The 27,042-nt window shown below is 42.1% G+C and overlaps 1 protein-coding gene across 3 annotated transcripts; it reads right to left on the bottom strand.

The window, feature by feature from the left end:
• Window positions 1-208: 208 nt before the first annotated feature.
• Window positions 209-27,014, bottom strand: SEPHS1 (selenophosphate synthetase 1). Of its 3 annotated transcripts, none has more exons than XM_048836571.2 (9): window positions 26,933-27,014; window positions 23,384-23,642; window positions 20,549-20,652; window positions 14,576-14,683; window positions 13,396-13,550; window positions 12,387-12,477; window positions 8,658-8,757; window positions 5,908-6,120; window positions 209-1,508 (listed from the first exon to the last, which is right to left on the bottom strand). In XM_048836571.2, exons 2-9 carry the CDS (start codon window positions 23,574-23,576, stop codon window positions 1,294-1,296), a joined length of 1,179 nt encoding a protein of 392 aa, XP_048692528.1. In that variant the 5' UTR covers window positions 23,577-23,642; window positions 26,933-27,014; the 3' UTR covers window positions 209-1,293. The 3 variants fall into 3 exon arrangements, with proteins under 3 accessions (XP_048692528.1, XP_074980637.1, XP_048692525.2); XM_075124536.1 differs by lacking the exon at window positions 26,933-27,014 and adding an exon at window positions 26,087-26,730 and having other exon boundaries at window positions 5,908-6,084; XM_048836568.2 differs by lacking the exon at window positions 26,933-27,014 and adding an exon at window positions 26,087-26,726.
• Between the last annotated feature and the right edge of the window lie 28 nt (window positions 27,015-27,042).

The raw sequence follows: 27,042 nt of genomic DNA, 5'->3' as shown, positions 1-27,042 counted from the left end.
AGCATTAGACACTTTTAGATAATCAACTCATCCCACTACTTTGATATCACAAGAGATGTCAAGCTGGATGGAACAACTTTCACAACCTACCTATTAGGGCAAGAACAAGTTTTAATAATTCCACTTTTAAAAAAAATGCAGGTAGGATTTTTCCATTCCTGTAATTTAAGTACAAATCAAAAAACGTCATGCACTTGTACAAGAGCAATAAAAAAAATTAAATATTTATTTGAATAACAAGCTTAAGTTCAAGCTGCAAAGTTGGCAATGTAGATTTTAAACACAGATCACAGAAGCGTTCACAAAAGGTATTTGAGCAAAGAACAAAAATACTAAAAATATACTAAACAGCTGCTGATTTTAAACAAAAAAAAGGCTTGTAATCACTATACAAAATGTAAAATGTATTAAACACTACCATCCACAGAACAGAGGTTTGTTTTTAAAGTGATTATATTTAAAAATTATTTGTGTAGTTAATTATATAGTGAATTGTAAATGAATATTATACAGAAAAGTCCTTTTGGTCTGCAATTCCTTTGTTGCACTATAGCATATCCAATCACGTTGCAAAACTGAGCAATTATTGTTTTTTCCTTACTATCAATAAAGAAAACAATTATTGATAATACAGTAAATATTGTCAGGTCTACAAATAATGAAATTAAAATTTCTCCTTCAACTGTGAAGTGCTTTCCATGCAAAGTTAGCACTTGATTGTTTAACAGTGTGCGCTACCAAGCAACGTCCAGGGTTGTAGATGCTGTCGAGTAAAACTAAACTTTACAAATCAAAGACTGAATGGAATCATGCAACCCTCTTACTACTTGAGTATACCCACTGTGTCACCTATCAATTTACTGCCTTTCCAGAATATCATTCAAGGCATCCAAAATTAGACAATGATAAATATACATATAATGAAAGGACACACACTGCTATTTGACACTACTACTGGTAATGTCTGTGCTACGTGAAAGCACCTTTAAAAAGAGCCTATGCGGCAAGAGATAAGTGTCTAAAGATTCAAAATGAATCAACAGTATTGGATAACAATATAATTCTCAACTCAGAAGCTGCCTCAAGATTAGGTGCATCTTCAGTTAATGTAACAGGAAAAAAAGGCAATGGATTTTATTTTATTAATTGTATCCACTCAAACTGATCTAAGGCCATCAGATGTGCAGACACATTGAAGTGTTTTTTTTTTTTTTTTTTTACAGTTCTTTAAATTGTAGGATGATAAAGGAATAGATCTATTTAAAAACAAAACAAATAGCTATTTTATCTAGATTAAGAAGTGGCACCAGGTGTCGGGTTCACGTTTTGAGTGGCCACTTGTGGTGCAACTTCAATGATTCGTGGTTTATCTATTATTCTGGCAGTACGATTGCCCTTCTCTACAATCCCAATAATCCATGCTTGGTGACCCTCGCCGTATTTCGGAGATTTGATCTCGGCGCAGAAACGTGCTGCCTGTTCACGTGGTAGACAGATAAGGAGACCTCCTGCAAAGAAAAAGGATCAGCATATTAACTTTTGGTTGCATTTCAACATCAAAACATTTAGAACCTGACCCTGCAGCCCCTATTCAGGCAAACTCTTATTGACTTCATAGGTTCTCTGGCAGAATAAGGACAGCAGAAGATGATTTGGTGGAGGTCTTTCTGCTGTCACTGTAAAACATGAAATTTACTGTTAAATTTATGGTTATAAATAATGTAAGTGTAACCAAATATGCACTGCAAAAGTTAGCAACATGCTAAGGACAACAAAAGATATATTGAAACACAAAGGCATTACAAAACAACAACAAATATTGCAACTCACCCCTACTAAAAATTCACATATAATCATTATGAATAATGGGCCCTATTCTGACACCCTGACTCCCATGTGCATAGCACCTTAATCCTCAAATAATTCCACTGAGTTCACTGGAACCTCTCACGGAGTAAGGTGCCGTTCAAGGTGAGTAAAGGTGTCAGAATGTGACCCAAAGTTATGTCCACGTATGACCCTACAAGTCTTGCTCAGTCTCTCTGATTTTCGTAGGGTTGCTTATGTGAATAGCGTTTTCAAATATACAGTCTTCTCCACAAAACCCTCTCCCACACGCTCATTATTGATTGAAAATAATATTGTTTGCTAATGAAAGCAGCATATTTAACATTCACTTAGTAAAAATAGGAAAACCGTGGTACTTCAACACCTTTCTTCCAACTATTACTTGCAAGACCATCCTTTTTCAGTGCATTGAAAGGTACTGGAATGGATTTTTGGAGATCTGGGTTCTTCCTGTGAGACCTTGGGCATGGTAATTAATCTCTCTGCACCTCAGTTTCTTATGTGTAAAAAGCTGAAAATACTTCCCACCTCATCGTGCTGTTGTGAAGACAAATCTAATAGTGTATGTGAAGTGATCAGATTTTATGGCAATAAGTGCCATAAAAAGATCTGTAAATAAGTTGATTTTACTAATCAAACCTCACAGCACTTGATGATAGGAAAGAGACATATAAGAATTGATATGTTATTAAAACAACTACCGCATTCAGTACATAGCAATCTCACACAACCCTCTGGTACAGAAAATGGATAGTCCCTGAAGACTTTAGCCAGGGCACTCCTACTCTTATGAAAAGTGCCACAGTATCTTAAAAAGAAAAGGAGGACTTGTGGCACCTTAGAGACCAACAAATTTATTTGAGCATAAGCTTCTGTGAGCTACAGCTCACTGCATCGGATGCATCCGATGATGTGAGCTGTAGCTCACGGAAGCTTATGCTCAAATAAATTTGTTGGTCTCTAAGGTGCCACAAGTCCTCCTTTTCTTTTTGCGAATACAGACTAACACGGCTGCTACTCTGAAACAGTATCTTAAGTGACCAGAAATAGTAAAGACTTTGGGTCTCATGTCTAATCTAGGATGGCACATCCAGCAGCACAATGCCCACTATCATCATAGCAGGTCACTGATTTAGAAGAGACCCTGGGAGAAGAGCACCATCTACTGAATCACCCACAAACATTCCAGCAGTACACAGGAGTTTCTTTGAGCTCTTTTAAAAGTGCGCCAATCCTACTTATCTTGTGTGATCTTATGGATCACAGCTTGTAGGGGTACAGCTGCAGGCTAATAGCATGCCATGGACTTTAGATTTTTTTTTTTTGTGCATACTGAATATCTTCATGTACAAGATGCTCTTCCGATATATGCACAAAGGGAAAGAAATTACATGAAACAGAAACCATCTTTAATTTAAGGCTGCAGAAGAAGCAGCTTTTCAATAGTAGTGGTAATTAAAAAATAATATATGTAAACATTATTTCTAGGTGCAATGTGGACTCACTATGTCTGCTACACATGAAAACACCTACATCTCCCAGGCATTTGAAGATATTCACTCTTCTGTGCCTATCTTTTAAACAAGCAGAAAGGCAAAAAACACCATGATGTTTAAACTACTCCAAACATAATGGGCCAAATTAACCCCTGGGGGAAGCAAGTGCTATTCCCATAGAAGTCTCTGGTTCAAATTCAGTTACTTCATTGGTCATGCAAATGGGTCAAAGAATAAGTTTAAATAATAAAACAACATAACTTGCATTTGGCATTCAGTGAACAACTTGCGTACCAATTGAACAAAAGGGAGGAGTGGTGGGAAGTACAGCAGGACAAATGATCAATAAAGGTATAAGGAAGTAACCTGCACTCATCAATTTTCCCCCTCAGCCCCTCCTGTTAGTTGCCTATCCTGCTATCGTATGCCAATGATAAATCTACCTTATGATCTTTAGAAATAGAAATGTCATAAGTTGAGGCTATTTGCAAGTTTCCACTGAAAACAGTTCTCATCTGAACACCCCCCATAATGTGCTGGCCAAGTATACGTCACCAACGCCTATGTGTTATTAAAGTCATGCCACCCTAACACTGGTGTTGGTGGATACTCAAGAAACATCAGTTATGAGTGCTTTCCATCATTTGCTGTACTCTGCTACAAAAATCTGTTTACAAAATATGAAGCTACAGAGGTAATATTTCAGGAAATTTAAGAAAACAACGGGTAACTGCTCCAATTATCCTGCTAGTAAATACAGGAAATGCTACAAATATCCATGAAGTCCAATTCACATGTTCTGTAACACCTGTCAAATCCAAGTCCATAAATACGTGGAAAACTGGCAAGAGGTATTCAAGCAACATCCATCCACATCTACACTGAATGTAAATAATTGTGGAGAAGCCATTTGAAAGGAATTCACGACAGAGTTTAAGAGACAGCTTATGCTCAAATAAATTGGTTAGTCTCTAAGGTGCTACTAGTACTCCTACCTTCCTTATGACTCATCTAATTTGTTTTCCAGGGTTTCATTTTTTCCAGGAAAAGACAGTGCTGGCCCAAGGTGTGGGATGGATGGCCCTGAGACAGAAGTGCTCTATTCACAGAGCAGGGATAGCGCAGGGGCCAGTATTCCACAGCCTCTCACTCATGAGGGAAGCGCATCAAAGAGTAAGGTAGTTCAATTCAGTCTCCATTCCGTGTTTGGTCTCTCTGTAACTGCTAACTAAGGTGGCAATCAGTCCCATTTGAGGTGGTGTTTGTTATGCAGATATCTGTCCACCAAGAAAGGGACTCAGACTAGCAAACACATTCATGTAGATCCCCAGACAGCCACCACATGATATTTTTCATCTGTACTGACTGGGTCTGGTTTTGAACTCTTGAAAGGGATCATATTCCATATTTTAAACATCTGAACCACAAAGTCTTCCCAGGACAGAGCTTCTCTTTAAACACTTATGGCTAAAGAACAATTGAACATATTACAGTAAGTTGCATATTCACTAGGCAGTTTATAGCTCTCATTGGGATACCTCTTTCCAGATCTTCAGACTAAGTTTTTCTTTCAGGGGCCCTCTTTCTGCAGAGAACTTGAATAATACTTTTGGAGGGAGGGAGGGCGAGAGCGTGCGCGCGCGCGTGTGTGTAAAGAAACAGAACGGGAGACCAAGAGGAAAAATGACGTAGAGAAACGTCAAGGAGAAGAAAAGAGCTCTTATTCTGAGAGGCTATATGGCCAGGGAATTAACAAGATACAGAGTTGTTTACCTCCTGGTCTCCAGTTCAAATGCACCTCTAGGAGGTAGTGACCAACAGTTGGTGCCACCTGATGGCTGTTTAGAGGTTTATGTGAAATGAATTTGGTTTTATCAGCCTAATTTCTAATAGATGAATGCAAATAGGACAAAATCATCACTACAATCTGCATCTTACTTGACAGACTCTAGAGAGACCAAGTATTGAATGGCTCTTAGAGATTGAATTCCTTTCTCACTACTAACGATAGTATCTCCAGGTCAGGTTTGTGACACATTCACAGGGCAGTGGGAGAATAAACCTGCACTGTTGATGCTTGTGCTATGTATGGATAGAGTGACAGCTTTAGTCTCTGGGGTTGGCAATCCAGCACTAAAATTCATATACAGATTTATAAAAGAAAAATACAGAATACTTATTTGATTGGCAGTAGCACTGTAGGCAGTGTTACTTTTGAGAAAATGCAGTGCTGGCTATGAACAAATTCAAATATTCACTGATCTGTAATTTTAAAAGAAATAAAATTTTAAAGAAATTCAGAACCATCACTAACTGTAAATGCTAAATGTTTCAGATATTCCCCACAAGAGGTTTTTAAAATACAGTATTTCATAAGGGAGAAGAGAGGCACATTCAAAATAGTTTGGTGGTTTGTTCACAGGCTGAAAAAGTTAATTGTGAGCAGCTGTATGGCTAACACTCTTATCAGCCTGGTAACACCATTCAGAACTCAACACATGGTGTTTGTAGCTACACATCTGGAATAATGTGAAATTCTGAAGGGAAAAAATAAGTCACTCACCTGACGTCTCAGGACAAGTCCCATGCATGAGGCCAAACATATTGCCACATGCTTTGCTAACTGCAGCCATCTTGGCTAGGACAGGAAGGTTATGGATAACGAAGGACACCTCATTTCGTTGTTGTTTGGCTAGATTCTGTGCATGCCCCAGGATTCCAAATCCTGTGATATCTGTAGCTGCATGTGCATTGAAAGTGTGCATGAGTCCAGCAGCTTGACAAGAAAAAACAAACAGGGAAAGTAACATTTATACAGTATGACAGACAATTAAAATGGTGTTACAGACCTTTAAAAATAAATATCTAGCCTCCCTGCTCTAATAAAAACCATCCAGCTTCAAATCTTTCAGTAGAAGAGGCAGTTAAAACATAGGGACAACAGAAATTCACAGGTACTGAGCAGATTCACTTTAAAGATTTGATTTGACTGTTGGTTTTTCAGTGTAATTAAATACAGCAAAAGATCATTTTAAATTGAATTATATTTATGAGCATGTTATATAAAAAGTGCTAATGGTGCCAGATCCAAGTTTCCCCCAGCATTTGGGGATGAGGTGTTGAGTGCCCCAGGTTTTGGCTTGGCCCATTAGCTGTAAAGTTCAGATTCAGACTGAATTGGTTTGTTGGTTTCAAAATTTACTTCAGAACTTTTAACATGAGACCTGCGTGTTGCATTTCGAGGGCTTAGAGAAGAGAACATGTACAGGTCAGGCAGTACAGACAGACAAGCAGAGCCAACTCCATAATGTTCCAGCCTCCCAATCTAGGCATTCACGGAATCCTTGGGCATTTGTAATTGCCAAGCTCCTGGCCAGTAGAAAGAAACTTCCATGTGCAGGACAATAGCTTTAGTTAAGAGCGGTTTAAATGCTGTTGAAGGTGACCTACAAAGGGGAGCGAGAAAAATGTTTTGCCCTCTAAGAACTTTCTGATGTATGAACAAGATTTGAGAGGGGTTTTTTACATTAGAAATCAGGTCATATAGTCTATTTTTTCCTGGAACAGGAGGGCAAGTACCAGGGAAGTAAAATCTGAGAAAGTGAGAGGAGAAGAGATTTTTAAGCATCCCAGCACCCTCAATTAAAGCTTAAAAAACTCCCATATTCAGTTTTATCCCCCTCCAGAAAGATGTCCAACAAAAAATAGGGCCACACTGCTTGCTATTTCTATGGTAACAATTTTTTTTTAAAAAGCCCCAAACACTAAAGGAAAGAATTGACATACCACTTTTCCCAGCAGGAAAAAAGGAGCGGGAGGGGGCGGGGAAGCAAGAAAATGAGATGGGGGGAGGCGGGAGAAGTGGCGCAAGGGGAAAAGATCCTGAAACAAAATTTTGAATTCAAAACAGATGAAAAACATCATTTATTTGAAAAGTTTTTGTGAAAATTAAAATTTAAAGTTTTGACCACCCCTACTGTCAGGGCATCAGAGAAACGCAAAATAAAAAAAAAGCAAAGCAGCAGCACAGACCCCAATTTCCCTTAAGAGAATATTTTAACTCAGGGGTTCTCAACCTTTTTTCCCCTGAGGCCACCCCAATATTCTATAAAAATTCCAGGGCCCAGCCGATGTGGAGGGGGGTGGAGGGTGCCTTGGGTAGAAGTGTAGTTTGACTTCCATATTGTGGGGGCAGGGCCTGGCGGGGCTTGGGCCAGCTGTGTTTGGCAGAGCCTGGGGAAGAGTGTGCCACCTCCACCCCCTGACTCACCTCAGCAGGCCACCTAGCCTGTCTGGGCTGGGGGGACGGGAATGGGACACAATCAAAAATTATAAACTCAGAGGGGAGAAGGCTAGCTCAAAAAGTTTGAAAACTGCTCAGGGTGCAGGCAAGGGGTAGCTAGGGGCCATGTGCAACGAGGGCTGTTGGTAGCTAGGGGCTGTATATAGGCAAGTGGGTAGCTGAGGGTGGAGGGAGAGGGGTAGTTAGGGTCTGTGTGTCAGGAGGGGCCCCCCCTACATTTGCTGCTCCCCAAGGGCTCTGCCAGCCCCGGAGCCAGGTACCCTCACCTGGGTGGCTCTTACTGTCTGCATGAGCAGTCAAACAGGGCTGGGAGCTGAGGAGCAGCCGCAACCCTGGACCCCAGCAGCAGGAGATGGGAGAACGCTGCAGCTGCCCACTCCATGGCACCAGACAGAGCAGCACCTGCCCTGCCCTGCTCGGCTCCAGCCTCCACTCTGGCCGGGGGATGGGGCCTTGGGGGTGCTGGGGGACAGGGAGGAGGAGGGGGAGCTGACCCCAGGATTGCCCCACTCTGCTTAAGGCACTGCAATTTGTGGGAGCAATCCCCTCCCCCACCATGCTCCCCGCAACTTCGCCCATGGGCTTGGGGCTTCAGCCCTGGTGGGGGCACCAGGACTCCAGGATTCAGCCCTGCACCTCTGGGCTTTAGCCCTGCAGGAAGTGCTGACGCTTGGGGCTCCAGGCTTCAGCCATGGGCCCCATGGACCCCCTGAAACAGCTCCCAGCTCCCATGGGACCACAGAACCCCAACTGAGAAACGCTGCTCTAACTCATGTTATTTACTTCACTCACCAGGAAAATGTTCATCTCAAGCACCATTTGTGCCTTTGCTATATAATTAACCAGGGTCTTTTTAATCTTGCTTCATGAACATTGAACAGATTAAAGATGAGAGGCTGAGCTGATGTAGCTTATTTCCCCACAGCAGACAGCTGAAATTAAATGTGGAAAGCAAACCCAAACCCAAACCAAAACAACCTAGACCTCTAGGGCATTCTCATTCTTCATACCTGTTCTGTTGAGCCTTGCCATGTTCATCATTGCCTCCTGGTATGCTAGCTCCACATCTTCTTGAGTTACCACTAGCTTTATTTTATTCCATTTTTCTGGCTATTGGTGGAAGGAGAGGCATGATTTAGTTTATTTTCTTAGTTTTGTGGATGTGTGTTTTAAAATGCATTCAAATTTATGCAACCTTAATCCAGGATGTACTTCCACTTCTTGAATGTTTAAAACGTTAGCCCTTTAAAAATTAAACTAAACTAAAGTCAATGATATTTTACTAATGTCTTTACGTTTGCAGAAATATAAAACAAGTTTCTCCATTTATATTTGGTTACCCTGTTGTGCCTAGATATTGCAGTTCATAGGGCATTGTATTTAAAGATTTATTAGACACAACATTTAAGTGCTGTACACATTTTACACTGCCCTCTGTGGGCAGATGCAGTCGGGTAATCTATCCTCTAAATACCTCCCTCTGAGAGAACTAATGCAGGATTAAAAGAGATGCACCTTACAACATAGATTCATAGATTCATAGATACTAAGGTCAGAAGGGACCATTATGTGCCCAAACATCTAGCAAACCAAGGCACTTTTGGACAAAAAGGGAATAATTCCACAGCTGGCAACTCTCCACCAAGAAGGCTGGGCCACCAGTACCCAAGAGGTCAACCCTCAGGACTGACAGCAAGAGTTTCAAATGATTTTTCATTGTTTCCTCAGTTCTGAGCACTGTAGGGGAGAGCATGCTCTCATTGTAGCAAGCTGGGATCATATTATCCTGTAAGGTTCACCTCCATTTTAAAGTTACCTTCCTTTTTCCAAACATTTTCATAGATTTATTCCACATTCCATCCTTTTCTAACATCATGTGTTAACAACAACTTGTATTTATATAGTGCCTTTCATCCCAAACAATCCCAAAACACTTCACGAACGGATACTCAATAAACAGAGAACTTAATTCATTACTGGAAATAATGCCACATCTACATTAACAGTTGATTTAGATCAGAAGAGACCATTATGATCATCTAGTCTGACCTCCTGCACAACGCAGGCCACAGAATTTCACCCACCACTCCTACAAAAAAAAACACCTCACACCTATATCTGTGCTATTGAAGTCCTCAAATCGTAGTTTAAAGACTTCAAGGAGCAGAGAATCCTCCAGCAAGTGACCTGTGCCCCATGCTACAGAGGAAGGCGAAAAACCTCCAGGGCCTCTTCCAATCTGCCCTGGAGGAAAATTCCTTCCCAACCCCAAATATGGCGATCAGCTAAACCCTGAGCATATGGGCAAGATTCATCAGCCAGATACTACAGAAAATTCTTTCCTCGGTAACTCAGATCTCACCCCATCTAATAGCCCATCACAGGCCATTGGGCCTATTTCCCATGAATATTTAATTACCAAAACCATGTTATCCCATCATACCATCTCCTCCATAAACTTATCGAGTTTAATCTTAAAGCCAGATAGATCTTTTGCCCTCACTGCTTCCCTTGGAAGGCTATTCCAAAACTTCACTCCTCTGATGGTTTAAAACCTTCGTCCAATTTCTAGTCTAAATTTCCTAGTGGCCAGTTTATATCCATTTGTTCTTGTGTCCACATTGGTACTGAGCTTAAATAATTCCTCTCCCTCTCTAGTATTTATCCCTTTGTAGTGTTGCTCTGAACTGTTTGAAACAAAACAGGATTAAGACTGGAAGTGAAAAGCATATGTAATGAAAAACCAGGGGAGAGAATTGGAATAGATGAAAATATAATTTTCCAAGCTGGAATCTGGTCAGGACATTGCGATTAACACTCTTATAAGAAGATCTACACAATCATTAATAACCACTAGTGGACACTGGTAGTAACCAATATCTGAAGGAGAGTACTTTTCAGAGCACTGGTTTGGTAATGACTCAAGAGAATTCCACCTACCAATATCATTACCACCACCACTTCCTGTAGCACACAGTTTCATTTGAAAGTTCTCCCAATCAAGGACTGACCCATCTTAGATATCTGCAAGTCAGAGCAATCCCACTCCATGCTCTTCAATCTTTGCTCCACTCCCTGCGACTACACAACTGAGGAAGAAGATGTGGGCTGCAATCTTCCCTGCATCATTTCCTATCTTCAACTCTCACTCTAAAAATCTTCCTTTTCATTTTTGCCTACGAATGACACAAAGCCCACTCATATTTCCTAATACAGCATCCTTCCATTTCATTATCCCTGTAGCTATACTCTGCAAGAACCTTTCACTACTTCTTTACCACATTTAATGTTTTCGCTCACTTTTTACTCTGTAATCAATCTCCATATTCAAGCTTTCCTTTCTTTCCTGTACAAAAGTTGCTGTACCATACAGTCTCTCTTCAAAGCATTTTCTGGTACTAAAGAATCTATTTATATAAGTAATAATCCTTTAGAAGCTTTATATATAGATAAATATGATGGGTAATCTCTGTTTTCTCTTCTTTTTAAAAAAGAGAACAAAAAAGCTGGTGCAATCTCAACAGAATTTTTCTTTTGCTTAAAGATATACACGGATTTCCTTTCTCCCTCTGTTTTTCACAGCAGAAAGTGCTTTGGTTGACAGTCAAGGAAAATTAAAAGTACTTGAAGTATGTGGCACTTCAGAATAGCCTTCATTTGTGAGTCTGTACCTCAGTGAAACAGGTCAATAAGTGAGATTATGGTCAGAAAAGAGACCATAAAAAGGTCATCTTGCTGTTTCATGTTTATTTCCCACCAATGACTTTTACATTAGGTATTTTCTCTGAGGCTCCCCATCCTGAGATTGGATTGGCATGGGTGGGATGCTGCAGCTACACAGATTGTAAGATCAGACCTTAGATCTTCTTTTACAAATTTAAGAGAGAAAATAAGTGTTTTTTCTAGCTGCCCATTCTTCAGACTCAATCTAGGCTCTATGGGGGGAAGGGGGAGGAATCAAGCTAGTTTCCCGCCCCACACTCCCTTTGCTGAAAAGAGATTCTGGAATTAGAATACATCTGGCAATTTAGTGGCTGACACCCCAGGCAAATTAGATATCGGCTCACTTTTCTGCCAGTCTATTGGCTCTGCAGTCCCCATAATAGTAAAAATGCATCTTTTTAAAATGCAAACTAAGCAGTGGTAATTCTGAAGACATACAATGAGAGCCAAATCACAAACAGATGCTCATTTTACAATCACTTTTCAGTTCAGTAGCTACGTTTGCCTTAAGTACATATGGAAATATTTCCACGTACATAGTGCAACTATCGATATTTTCTTAAACTCAAAGTGTAATATATGGACTGTAGAGATATTTCCATGTACCCACATACAGAAAATCCATGAACATTGGGTGAAATCCTGGCCCTACTGAAGTCAACGTGGCCAGTAATTCACCCAGGATGTCAAGTCATTGCTTTGTTCATCGACAGGCATGCAGATCCAGTTTTTTTTTTTGTTATTAATCATGTTATTAATCATGTACAGTAGTGCCTAAGGACCAACCAAAAATGGACCCCATTGTGCTAGGCACTGTACAAACAGAGTAGCAGACAATCCCTGCCTGGAAGAACTTGTAATCTAAACCCAAAAGGCAGACACAGGGTGTGGGGAAAGCGATAAGACAGCAATCCCCTTAAATACTACTTAAACTAGAGAGTGTTCCAATTTAAAAATGTTGTGGCCCTTCATGCAATATCACTGACACTTCATCCCATTCTAAGCAGTTTACTCACAATATCTAGCCATTGGTGGACAGCTACAGCCACTTGCGTTCCCAAGGGTTTAGTCAACACAAGCACATCTCCTGGCACTGCATTGTCTGGCCTGCAAACAAAGTGTTCACATATTAATTACAAAGTGAAGTTTACACTTGAATAGGAGTATTAGGTTGGAAATTATATTTTCACAGTACCATACATTCCATTGCACTTAAAATTGATATTTTTAGAAGACATATACAACTTAAAAAACCCCCATCTAATTACCCTGTGGGTTTTGCTGTCACAGAATATTATTGAGGCAGAGAGCTTATGAATATATTTAAAAGGAGATTATATCGTCATATAAAGGATAGTGCCTGCAGTTGCATACGATCATGCATTTTTTCCTATTAAGTTGTTGGGTACATTAGGACAGAAGAAACAAAGGACATGTTATCAGTCCTCATAATTCAAGGCATACGTGAATCACCAGCTGGGGGCAGGGGGAAATTCCTTCTTATGGTATAATACTCCACACAGGGAAGGAGTATTATACCTTCCTCCATAGCATTCAACATTGGCCAATGTTGGACACAAGGTAATAGATAGCCTGAAAACTGTAAGCACAGCACTGGTGTGACATTTGTGTTCTTTACTTCAGATACCATTTAAAAAAAAAAAAACAACACACATCAGCATCCTGACCAGTTTTTAAAAGCCAGGCTATCCATCTCCAACTATCATTCAGATATAAAGATTCCAAAGTTTAAATTTTCCTCTTGAAGGAGCATATATGAACACAACATATCAGAAATGAAACACTCTTTTTGAAAAAGCAAACCAGTGCAAGAAAGATGTTGGCAGCAATCTTAGATATCTCTAAGGTATCCATCACAAGAGTACCCAAGTACTGAGAAAATACATCTTTATTCATCAGGAAAAATTAAAATAAAGAACATGATATGGTATTAAAAAGGAAGATACACTTTTATTTAACCCTTTGATATGGCACCATGCAATTTTGTTCAGTGATTTAACTTACATTATAAATTCATTAGGCTGACAGACTGTAGTGGCCACTCCTCCTAAAACAATCCAAGGATTTAACACTGTTTGGCCACCAGTCACAGATGTTCCTGCCTCTTCCGCTGCATCTTTGAAACCCTGGATAATTAGAGGCATCACTTTGTCCCTTTCCTATAGATCAAAGTACAGAGGTCAGAGTTTCATTTTAGCAGTGTCTACTCATTTCACAACAGGATCAGGGCGTTAGGAACTCAATCCAGCTCCCACTGAAGTCCACAGCAAGATTCTCATTCAGCAGAAGCTGGATCGAGCCCTAAAAAAAACGTTAGTCTCCAGCAACTGACATTCCACACAGTACTGTCATGGATTCACAGTTCCTTGTAAAATGTTGAAGGAACATCCCCAAAAGGTCACACAGGAGCTAAAAAGCTGGGACATGAACCAAGGATCACATAGATCCAAGTCTCTGCTCCTTATGGACTGAAAAAAGTTCTGCAAATTCAGATCATCCTTCTGTTTAATCTGGTGCAGCCCACAGCATGCTAGTGCCATAGGGGAAAGAGGAATTTGGCCGCTGGTCCCTGAAAAAGATTGCTCTCTATTCTTTGCTTCCCACTGTCCCACCCAGCTGAGCAACCACAGGGTCCCAGGTCATTTCTTCCTCCAAGAGGGCAGCTCTTGTTCTGCCCTGCCATCTGCCACAGGTGCTGGTAGTTTCCAAAAATCCACCTCACTTTCTTTGGCACCAGATCAGTAGTGCTTCAAAGGAAGCATCACAACAGCTGGCCCAAAAGACCCCAGAGAGTACCTATACAAGTTCTTATACCACACCTATCAACATGGTATTCAAGAGTTGTCTCAGGCCCCTACCGTACAGGGCTGAGCAGGAACAGGGACACTGTTTGGGAGAAGACAACTGAAGTACTGGCAGAAAATGTGCAGCCAGAGAAGAGCTGTTCAGGACCAGCCTGTTGGCAAGCAGACACAGAAGTCCTATCAATATGCAAGTAACTGATTCTTAGGAGTAGCATTCTATGAAACCACGCACCGAGCCCCCTTTTAAAAAGGCCCAAAACTTTGAGGAAAAAAGCATTAACATGTATACTGCAAAGCTAAATGATCATTTAGGGTAACACACTGTGGGAGGTGTAGTTATTTGGGTTCATTTGTTTCACAGTAATCATCATGGACCTTACCCTATCTGTCATTTTATTACTGATCCCAAGGAGCATCAACATGTTGTCACATTCTGTGACCCCCATAGCATAAAGGTCACTTAGGACATTGGCACAGGCTATACGTCCCTGCAAAGAAACAAAGACAAAAAAATCCAGATCAGTATTTCCGTATGTTTAGATAACGCTTCACATGAACAGGACAGTTCTAGTCTTTAACACATGGTTATACTCTGAGATTGTAAAACTGGCATGTTCTCACTCCACAGACCTGCCCCCTGCCTCCGCTCTAAATCAGAGCTTCTCTCTTTAATAACAATGTGCCCAGTTCCTCCATACCTCCACTGAAGTCAATGGAGCAATAATATGCCAATTTACATCAGCTGAGGATCTAGCCCCATAAGTTTATATTGCTTTCTGATTCTGTTAGCCCTCCAGAACCAGCATAGCTATGAGGCAGTGAGTTGGATTCTAATCCTTATTTTGCATTATCTCAGAATTGTTTACTAAGTTCCCATCAGTTATACCTGTGCAAAACTACAGATGGAAATGCAGAGATATCACTCAGGACATAATGCAGTTATGCAGACGTAACCGAAGGCCTATTTAGCCTACAAAACAGTTTTTGTAAGAATGTAGAGAGCAGAGAGGAGATAGCAAAAACTCCTTGATGAGGAAACAGAGCTGAAGACACTGAGCTCTCTGATGAAGAACATGCCCAGTAGGAAGGGATGTCAAAACAAAACAAGCCTACATCATCAGCCAAATTCTGTTCTCAATTACATTGGTGTAGGTCTGGGGTAACTCCACAGGCTTTAATAAAGTACTCCTGGGGGGATTCTGCGTGACTGCGCACCCGCAAAAACAGCTCCCTCCCCGCAGAATTCCTGCAGAAAATGGCAGGCAAGCAAAGAGAAATATTGTGCATATAATTTTTAATTTTTGGCACAGAATTTTAATTTTTTTGGCGCAGAATTTCCTCAGGAGTAATAAAATTAATCTGGATTTACAACTATAGAGATGGAACAGAATCTGACCCTATATTTTTAATATCCATTTTTCTGCAATTTCCCCAAAACCTTAATATGATAAAAATAACTGCTCCACATATTTAAACACAACAGTTTGGGCCAAAGGAAAAAAAATCCTAGATAGAAAGCAGAGAAAAAAAAATATTTAAACTAAAGTGCAAATCTTCACTGTAAGAGTTATATTAGAATGCAAGCTCTTTAGAGCAAAGACCATGACACTCACTTTGCTAGAAGGTGCCCAGCTCATCTTTTGAGCATACTGTTTTACACCATACAATCTGACCACAATGGACCATCATCCCACTTCAGCTACACACACAGAGCTCCCCACTGAGGTTAGCGGGGCTCTCTGCATATATCTGAAACTGGAATATAATTGAGTATTTTAAATTATTTAAAAGGCTTGCTCACTATGCACACTAAATGGCTCCAAGGAGACCCACTGCTAGTTTTGTAAGAACTAGAACTTGTAAGAGTCCTTGTGGCACCTTAGAGACTAACAAATATATTTGGGCATAAGCTTTTGTAAGGAGGCTCGAACATGTCATTTTCCTTTCTGTACTGGGATTATCAAACTATTAAGCATTATCTTCAGTGTTTACCAAGCAAGCTGCTAGTTTATGCTCTCTTAAGAACAAGAGATAAGGTTTTCAAAACCACAATGACAACAGTTCTCTGGTCTAATGGTAGGAGGTCAATGCAATACCCTGCCAATAGGTAAAATCCCCAGGGAGACACACTCAGGAATTGCAGATCTCAAGTCTGAGAAAACTGAGGTGGAGAAAAACTTGGCAACACACGTACTTTGCCTCCAGTATTGGCAAACACCAGAAGGTTCATAATTGTGGTTAGCCTGGGTACAAGTGTCCAAGCTCTTGGATGTTTATCTGGGGCTTCACCCTGCAAACCTTTAGCCATATGATTAGTCCCACTGAAACAAATGATCTACTTTTAGGAGTAAGGACAACTCATGAAAACAAAGCTCTCTTCTGCTCCTGTACTTAAAACATGCCTCTCTCATATTGCATGAGGGGCTTGTAAAAGACTCCGCCTATTATTTAGGCTCCTCCCAACACTTCCCATTAGAAGAGCTGTTTTCAATTGCTTATAATAGGGGTGGGAAAAATTTTTGGGCTGAGGGCCACATCAGGGTTGCAAAACTGTACGGAGGGCCGGGTAGGGAAGGCTGTGCCTCCCCAAACAGCCTGGCCCCCTCCCACTTCCCGCCCCCCTCAGAACCTCCGACCCATCCAACCCCCCCTGCTCATTGTCCCTGACCACCCCTTCCCGGGACCCCGCCCCTAACCGCCCCCCCTCCGAACCCAACCCCCTATCCAACCCCCCCGGCTCCAACCCCTATCCACACCCCTGCCCCGACAGGCCCCCCGGGACCCCTGACCCAGCCAACCCCGACCCCTTGTCCCCTGACCGCTCCCTCCCAAGACCCCCATCCCTAACTGCCCGCCCAAGACCCCACCCCCATCCAACCCGCCCTGCTCCCTGCCCCCCCCCCAGGACCCTGCCACTCCCGCTCCCTGTCTCCTGACCGCATCCCCTCCCAAACTTTCACCCAATCCAACTGCCCCCTGACTGCCCCCCAGGACCTCCTGCCCCTTATCCAACTCCCCCCACCCCCTTACCATGCCACGTAGAGCAGCAGGACAGGCTTATTGGAAAGCCTGGGAGGTGGGCAGGCGCAAGCAGCTCTGCTTGCGCAGTGGCATGGCTGCGGGGAGGGGGAAGTGAGGGAGGGGCCGGGGGCTAGCCTCCCCGGCTGGGAGCTCAGGAGCCAGGCAGGACGGTCCCGCGGGCCGGATATGGCCCACGGGCTGTAGTTTGCCCACCTCTGGCTTATAACTTTGTCAAACTATAACCATTTGGACTGAAACTCTGCATGCCTTGTATCTGCCTCAGGCTGAATGTTGGAAAATTTTAGCCAATATGGTTCAGCCATTTCCAAAAATAAGGCTACAAAAATGTTGTTTTGTCCACGTTAAAAAATTATTGCAACTCTTACTTCGAAATGATCTAGCATCCCCATGCTTTGAAGCAAGGACTTGAAATTTGGCAGCAGGGGGTGGCCTTTGTGTCAGAGATGAGCCTTTTGCTAACCATATGCTAACCAAAAATCCACCCGAATTTGTCCCCGTTATAAGCCCTTGGAAGAAAAATATATATATAACTGCTTGCACATGCTGCGTAGAGTATTCCTGAAGCTTATCAATTAAAATGTCCAAAGATTCTGTCCTCTATCCCCTCACAGTTCCTAATATTACTCAGATTGCACATCATGTGTTATCCTCACAGAGCAACTGCCCGTGATTCAACTCAGGGCTACGTGGACTCATGAGGCTTTTCCCTGTAATGGTTGCTCCAGGCTGGGGTGAGGCCAATCACCGGAGCTAACACTACGGCACCTATTTCTCCTTTCAGTGCCCCCAAGGAGTCATGGAGGAGTAAGCCATCTGATTCAGATAGGAGGGAAAGGAGCAAATTCAGACAAGGAATATGGTAAGACTGGAACTGTAGGGTAGGGAGAGGAGGGAGGTGAGACTTTGAGCCAGGTGGCTTGGAGGCAGAGAGAACTTTGAGATTGGAGGGGGAGCTGGGTGGAGGGAGACTGGGGCTACCTGGACAAGAAGACAGACTCGAAACCAGTGCGTGTGGTGGGAGAGGAGATACACATCTTACAAGGAGCTGGGGTTCAGATGGAAAACTGGGAATAGCCAGGCAAAGAGACTGGGACAAGGAGACATGGAGGGGATGGGAGGAGAAACAGACGGATGAGGAGCCAGCAGTGGGAAAACTGGGACTTGCTGGACAAGGATACTGGGACTGGGTGTGGGAAAGGGGAAAGACCGGGAGTCAGGGGGAAACTGGAACTCTGAGGGTGCCCATAGGGGGAGGCTAGGATGGGCTGAACAAGGAGACTGGGGTGAGATGTCTGAGGAGCAGAGACTTGGACTGGAACAAGGAATTAGGAGTTGAGAAGAGATAGAACTGGGACAGGTTGGAAAGGATGAGACAGAAAGGGGTCAAACTTGGGGGAAATGGTCGGAAGAGTCAGCGCCCACACAAGACCCCCCTCTCCAGGGCCTGGAATGGAACCCAAGATTCCGGAGTCTCACTGTTCTTCTGCTGTCAGCAAATACCTAGGAAATCCACTGACAAAGTGTGTCTCATGCCCCTCTAGTGCTGGTCCACACAGAGCTTTGACAACCTACTATTATATCAGTTACTCCATTAGTTCAAGCGGCAGAGATCTGCATGGTGGATCCAAAGGTTCCAACTCTGCTGATAAACTGCAAGGGTGTCATTATGATGCCACATGATGGAATTTCCTTTTTCATTATATATTTTTTAAAAACCTAGAAAATCACACACAAACTTTGTTTAAAGAACACTAGTAAAGGGGCAATGAGTGTCTTTAAGTACGCTGACCCCACTCTAAGTACATTGCCTTTTTAAGTAGATCAACAAGTTGAGATAGCAGCTGCTGCCAGCAAGCTCCCTCGGTCCTGAGCCCTGTTGTGTCCCCACCCTGCTCTGTGGAGATGGGGTACAGGAGCGGGGGGACAGGGACACCCTGACATCAGCACCCCTCTTCCCTCCCTCTCCCGGACAGCAAGCAGGAGGCTACCAGGAGCAGCACAGGGCAGTGAGGGGAGGAACACCTGAACTGACTGAAATTGATAGCCTGCTGGGCAGCTGCCACACAGGGAACTTAGAGGAGCTGTTGGGGGGGCTGCTGGCCCACCTTGGTTCCAATCCCTCCCAGCTAGATCCAACAGGCTGCTCTTCCTGCAAGCAGTGGACAAAGCAGGCGGCTGCCAAACCATGTTATAAAGGAGCATTGTGCAACTTTAAATGAGCATGTTCTCTAATTGATCAGTGATTTAACAATGAAACAACCATAACCAGGACAACGTTAAGTGAGGAGTTACTGTATGCGATCGTGTTATTAAAGACTGTAGCATAATGCATATGCTCAAGAGAGATGTATTAAGGTTGCACAGGCAACCTTAATTCAGGCATTTCCTAACTTTTGAGTGCTTGACTTTGCAACCTTAATAATGGTCTTTAAAAAAATTTTTTGGTGTATAATACGGATCACCACCAGCGCAAACAGCACTATAAAAACACATGCATCTCTTTTGTCAGAGAAGCAGTAATATAATCCGAGTACAGAACCGGAAACCAGCCGCGAATCCTAATCCAGTTACTGTTCCTGGACTTTAATCCTCACTCTGCCACTGACTTGCTACATAACCTTGGACAAGTCATGTAGGCCCAAATCCTCAAAGCTATTTAGGCACCTAATGTGCCTAAGTACCTGTGAGGATCTGGGCCATAATCTCTCTCAACCTCAATTTCTCCATCTGCAAGGTGGAGACAATAAAAAGAAGTGTTGGGGAGACTAGTGATTTTGCAAAGAGCTCTGAAGTTGAAGAGTGCAATATAATTGCCAAGTATGATTATTTAGGCTCTTCCAGTCCTGCAATTTTATCTAATCATTTCAGAAGCCCAGAAAACATCCTAATTGGAATTTGGTTCCCTGAGTAGGTCAGAGGATAAGAGGGCTTTCTACTTAATCTGAACCAGTTTGCCCAGTGCCTCACAGAGAACCCCATTTCCCTTGACAGCACTTTTCCAACCAAAGTGACTCACTGAATAGCAGTAGGGGGCAACTTTGTTTTTAATCTTAGCTATTCTCCAGACATTCCCACCTTTAGAAAGCATTGCTGCAACTGCATTGGCAAATATGGGAATGACACGGGAGCGGAAATATGAAAGAGTTTCTTTGTCTCATACATATCTCTGAGAGACACAGAGCATGACAAACCAACCAGTGCAATGGCTGATTGTACAAGACAGCAAGTTCTCACCAGCGTAGACAACTCAGATTAATGAAAGCACAAATCAAAGCCAGCGATACATGTAATTGCAAATTCAGGCAACTTACCATCATATAAGGGTCATCCACAATGGGATAAATGTAATCTGTTGTCTGGACCAAAGACAAACCACCATGTCTTAAAGGAATGACACAAGTGTCCATCCCAATTCCTGCAAGGACAGGAAACCATCAATCAACTGAATAATTTATTTATCCCTTAGATGACTGAAATTCTCAATAAAAGGGAATTTGTAAAACAGGCCTATGAAACACAAGCCACGGCCAAAGGAGCAACCACCACGATTTTGTTCCTCAGGAGGTATATTGTAAACAAATGAAACAAACTAAGATGAAGAAAAACTTGAGAATGGGACAAGAAACTGAAGTGGGAAAGCTATATATGTAAGAGCTAAACATCCATGAGTTACAATCTAATGCAATTTAATAATGTATGGCAAGTTTAATTATGATGGGGGTTTCTTCTTTTTTGAGGATGTTTGCCCTGTATTATATCATTCTGGGGGGAAACCTGGCAGGTGTTCTTCAAGTTTGCTAGGTGGCTGTTCTCGGACCACCTTGCCAAAACATTATAACAGTAGTTTTAATCTTCAGTAATAATTTACCACAATCATCACGGCAAACCACAAAGGCACGTAGCCTCCTTGCAGATCAAGCACAAAGCTTTTGGTACCCACGAGATCACTGACTGCATAGCAGCATTCCTTGGTAAACAAGCTTTGTAATCCATTGGTCTTCCATCCTAATAAACCCATACCAAGAAAAATGCTGAAACTGAACTACTCTGACAGAAGTGGTTGGCTATATAGCCTCAATATATACTTTCCCCACTTTGAAAAAAAATGCTAAATGTGCTACAGTCCACCTCTTAGGTCCTCATTCGGCAAGCTGATTCATGCACGTGGACCCTCTGTAATTGTGTGAAGCTCTACTGATCTCAGTGCGGTTTCACAGGGGCAAAACATTCTGCCATACATAACAGCTCAGAGGATTAGGGCCAAATCTGCAATCTCCTACTCATGCAAGTATTCCTGACTGCATTTGGGACTACTCTGAGTGAGTCATAACTACTTGTGGGAGTAGGGCCCAATTCTGCAAATCCTATTCCTCCCTAACAGCATCTTAGAAGTACCATCCATACACACGGATAAGGAAGTCACTGGCCTTCTTTTAAAGCACAAAAGATCAAATGAAATACTGCCAAATGCATTTCTTGATGCATTTGTTAAAGGGATATTCATCTTAAAGCACATTTTAAAAAGACTTAGCAAGTCTATTAATAACACAGGTGAGAAAACTAAGTTTTGAAAATTCCTTCCAGCTTTTAACTTATTTTCCCTCCCCCCATTTATTGTTGCCCATTCATAAGGCTGAACAATAAAAACTAAACTAGCAATTTCAGTGTTGTTTACAGCCAGTTTTGCTTTCTAGCCCTCATGAAACAACAGTTGGTTGAAAAACTGCAGAGGACTAATTAAATCCAATTAAACAAGCACCCTTTTTTTTAAAAAAAAAAACTCATGAAAACATTTCTATTATTTAAAAAAAGGTGCCACACAAAAATTAAATTTTGGGCCAAAATGAGATCAGAGCGTCTCTTATCATGGGTCCTCTTAAATTATATTGCCACTGAGCCTCAAACACAATTACTTCATAGATATATTTCATACAAAGATTGCCCTTGTTTAAGTGGGAACATTGGCTTTCTACTGATTTTCACAGATTCTGCCCTCTTTGGGAAAACCATGTTGTGACCTGTTAGTCTAATAAGGGTTATCTAGTTACATTAAAATTGTTTAAAGTGAGCTCACTGTATGCCAGATTAAATAATAGTAAAATATTTTTAAAAAAAACAAACAACTAAGTTGATAAGCCTGAAGTGGAAGAATTTCTAAAATTTGCACTGTGGAGACGACGTTAAATACACAGTGCTAAACAAACAGATGAACGGAATTAAAAACCTGTGATTAAACATTTTGTCTTAACTAATTTATCTGTATCAATATTAGGTACTGTAGCTGGTATCAAAATTCCCACACGCACCCTGTTCCCTGTGAAGGTTGCTTCTGCAGGTTACTTTTCTGTTCTCCTTGCATCACTATGCAAATACCAAAGAGAAAGCAAATCTGGCAAGAGCCATATAGGTCTTGTAGAGACAGCCTTTCCCATGAAACCTCTACAGGGAGAACAGAAAAGTTATAAAGAACATGACACAATGAGAGGACTGAAAGACTGATTCCCCCCCCCCCCCCCCCAACTGCCCTCCCCCTTTTGGCTCACAACAGTGGATTCAATTTAGAAATGAAGGCAGGCTAAATTTGGGAACTGGATAATTATTTACAATCAATTCTCAGTTTCACTTTGAGTCAGAAAATAAACTGTTCAATATTTTAGGGGGAAAATCCACAACTATAGTCATAGTACTGTTTCAGAATTATCTATTTTGCATTCACCAAGGAAATTTACTAAAATGGATACAGTTGTTTTTAGAAATCAATTGTTACTATTTTGGTTACTGAACTTCCACATAATTCATGTACAGAATCTATTAGTGAAAAAGACTATTGTTCTTCTCATATTATAAGCTCTCTCTACTTTTAGAGTCATTTCATTGCTCCTTTTTTCCCCTTCATAGTTAAGTGCTTTGCAGAAAGGATATGAATAATTGCAGTACAAAATTATTTTTCTTGTACAGCAAGATGACAACTGCAGGTTTATCCCTCGCATTTCTGGACACAATCTCTATCTTGTTAATGTATATGCATCGGACAACACCTTAATTTTAAATTAAAATAAACTAATAGGCTAACAGCTAACTTGATCTACTGTTTATGAAACAGGGAAATAGCAGTATCGCTTGTTACTAGAGAAACAAATACTCACCCAACCTGGGCATAACTGCTCCCAGAAACTGTTCATCTTCTTGAAAATGGTTTTCTTGTAGGGACTCAAGCAGTTTCTGTAAAACATCCTGAGGCACTTTACAGCCTGTGCCTTTAAGTTCAGTGAATCGAGTCAGACGGAAGCTCTTGTCCAGTTCATAAGTTTCTGGATTAAAGGACTCCCGAACAGACATGGTTCTGAATGCTACCTCCCCCCCCACCTTGAGCAAGCGTATTTGTTGGTTTCTCTGCTGATCAACCTAGTTAGAAAAATTGAGAACATTAGAAAATTCTTAGAACCTACAAGACAACAAGTTAGTGTATGTACTGTAAATAATATCAAAATATTAATGTAGAGGTTTTTGGGAGGGATCTTTTTGTTGTTCCCCCCCCTCCACTTTACTTATTTAAAAAAAAAAAAAAAAGGCAAAGCAAAACATCAAGCAGACATCATCTGTTACAATAGGAGGGTATATCCCACAGATAAGCTTCCTGAGGCTACAAGGGAATGGTTCCTCTTCCATCTTCTGACATTTAAACTGTAACATTGTCAGGCCAGTCAGAGGAATTATATGACTTTTCCCCTACAGTTATGCCACACCAGTGTTTAATTAAAAAAAAAAAAAAAAAAAAAGTCTACAGACCCCATTTAACAGAGAGAGAGAGAGAGAGAGAGAGAGAGAGAGAGAAATAAGCGTTACAGTTTTAGTTACTGGGAACAATCCCTAAGAGGAGCCTTAGGCCCTGATCCTGCAACATGCTCAGGCATAGGGGTCTTTGTACACTAAGGCTTTGTATACAATGGAACTTTGTCAGCAAAATTTTTGTCGTTTGGGGTGTTAAAAAAACAAAAAACGAACAAAGCCCAAACGACAAAAGTTTTACAGACGAAAAGCGCCAGTGTGAACACTGCTTTGTCGACAGGATAAAGCTACCGCCGCTTGTTGGGAGAAGAGCTCTCTCCTGCCGACAAACAGCAGCTACAAAAGGTGTGTAGTGTAGACAAAGCTTAAGCTCATTGCAAGATCAGAACCTTAGGCAATAGCCTCTTTATTTCAAGCTCAGTTCTGGTATAAGAGGGCACAACTCATTTAGAGTCAGCAGAAATACACCTGTTCACACCAGCAGTATATTTTCCCTAGAAGACCTATGTGCTCGTAATATAAAGCATTACGAAGGGAAAACATTTAATCAGGATATTTCCTCTAAAAGCATATTTTATGATGTTCATACCCGAAAGCTGTTCAATAGAAACAGAGTTCATGCCTCTCAGGACTTTTTTTGGAACTGAACATACGTAATCAGAGTAAACCGCCCATTAGAAAGTTAATGTAAAAAGAGACTGATGAAATTCATTTAATAAAATTCTTAACAATGCACATCTAATTTTAGAACTCTTTTTCCACTCTGAGTCAGACATACAACACACTCCAAAACTAATAAGAGGCCAAACTGAAGCGTTTAACTTTTACATCAGAATGGTGGGGATATGATGCCATTTATCTTTCTTGGAGAAAAACCTTTCCTGGAATTATTTAAAGTGACCTACATACAGTAGTGTCTTAGAAAGCAAATGTCATGCCTATCGAAAGGGTTCAACAGGCAGTACTGACTGACTGCTGATCATGTTGTTACTGGGTTCAGCTGAAAAGTTCAACACCACTACTGGCCTCTATTCAGTTCGTTTGGTACCATTCAAAAAAAAAAAAAAATCATCTACAGCCTTATGCAACTGGGTCCCCCAGTATACAAAAAGTTCTACAAACTCTCAGGGAGGTTATTTTATTGACTATGGTATAGAATGGCAATTCAAGTTTTAAAGTCCCTGAAAATTTCTGATTAGGAACTGAACTCCTCTTTACAGTGTTTTCCCTCCTTCCCTGGGAGGCGTGTCACTTATTTAAAACAAATCTTCAAAAACCCAAGCTTGGGCAATAATCCAAGCTCTCATTACAAGAACGTGTCTTGGATGAGCAATGCATTTGGGTTGTAACTTTTGTCTTCAATGCAAGACAACAAGGACTAGCAATCAGAGAGGATACTAACTAGAAAACAACCTGTCGAGAGAAGTAGGAGAAAAAACTGGCTTTTAATGGAAAAATATTATTTTATATTTTCCAGAAAAATTGTAAAAAAATAACGTTTTCCAAGTGGGGAAACATTTCCCTTCACTTACCAGAACACTGGTGTATTCTTAGCACCCCCTATCCACTTCTATAGGAAAGGATTTAGAGGCCAAAGGCAACAAGCAGAACTTTTTGCATAGTCTTGAGCACGAATACACGCACTGATATATATTCCCTGATTTTAAAAATAAACGTTGGACTAGACAAGTGACAAAGTTATTTAGTTAAAAACCTCAATATGGAAAGGAGCACAAAAGACTTTGATGAAGATCTGAATGTTCTGCGTGCAATAATTTCGTACACTGCCATGGAAGCAACCTTACAAGATCCAATTTCATGTGACTTTTGGCACCCTGCACAAACATGCATTTCTAGCATTCAGTGTATTTGTAAAATAAACAACCCTCCCCATTAGAACAAATCCCCCCCATACTCCAGATGTTTGTTACTTTAAAACAATGACAAATATTAAAAGATAGAGTTTAACCCTTGCCACTCTACAACCCTGACCTTAAATAAAAATGTACGTTGGAGGGTGCAAGGAAAAAAATGACGGCAGAACAGGACCAGATACCTACCCAAAATAAACCCAAGGACAGGGAATAGGAACACAAGTGAGGGGCATCTACAAGGCGAAGAACTGCAACAAGCATTTCTCCATGGAGTGTAGCGCAGAGGGCTGTGGAGAGACATGGCTCTGGGACACCTTAAATTTCAAGCTGCTGCCTTTAAAGGCAAGCAAGGGCCTCTACTGCTGCTCTTTGTGCAGCCGTGTGGGAGCCTTAGCTGGCTGTGCACAGGAAAGAACCGTGCACACAGAAATCCCCTTCTATCCCCCCAAAGGAGGCTCCTACTAACAGAGCGTTGCAAGGGGTGGGGGGAGAGAACGATCTCTCTTACACACGAAAAATTATTAGCAGCAAAAGTGCGGGGAGAAGGGGGGAGGCAGGTAAAATGTCAGCAGAAGCAGAGTTAACCCTTCGCTGGAAGCAGAACTGCAGGGGCAGCGTTTAAAGGCGAAGAGGCGCAGCCGCCCCCCATTGCCGCCGCAGCCCCGGGGAGGGCGCGGAGGGGATGGAACGTTCCCCGGGCGCGGCGCGCGCCAGGCTCCCCGGCCAGGGGACTCCACGGCGCGGGGCCCCAGCGGCAGCAAAAATGTCGGCGGGTGAAAAATTTAACCCATCGCCTGCCGGCCTCGGCGCCGAGACTTTTTTAAAGCGGCCCCGGCGGCGCCTCGCATCCCCTTCCCCCGCCCCCCCCGCGGCCGGGCTCAGGGGCTGGGGCCAGGCATGCCCCGTGCGCCCCGGCCGGCCAGCGCAGCGCGGGGAGCCCGCTCCCAGTGCAGGGCCGGGTGTTTAACGGCGGAGGCGGATTCCCCTTTAAATCTCCCCGCTTGCCCCCCCCTCCCCAGGTCTCCCTCTTACCGGCTCGCTCCTCGCCCTCCCTCCGCCTCCTCCCGCGAACGGGACTCCCAACCCAGTCCCACAATGCACCGGGCGCGCCGGGCTCCCTCAGCGCCGCCTGAATGAAAATG

This window comes from Caretta caretta, chromosome 1 (genome assembly GCF_965140235.1).
Source record: "Caretta caretta isolate rCarCar2 chromosome 1, rCarCar1.hap1, whole genome shotgun sequence".
NCBI lineage: Eukaryota > Metazoa > Chordata > Testudines > Cheloniidae > Caretta > Caretta caretta.
This window is presented reverse-complemented; position numbering and strand designations above follow the sequence as displayed.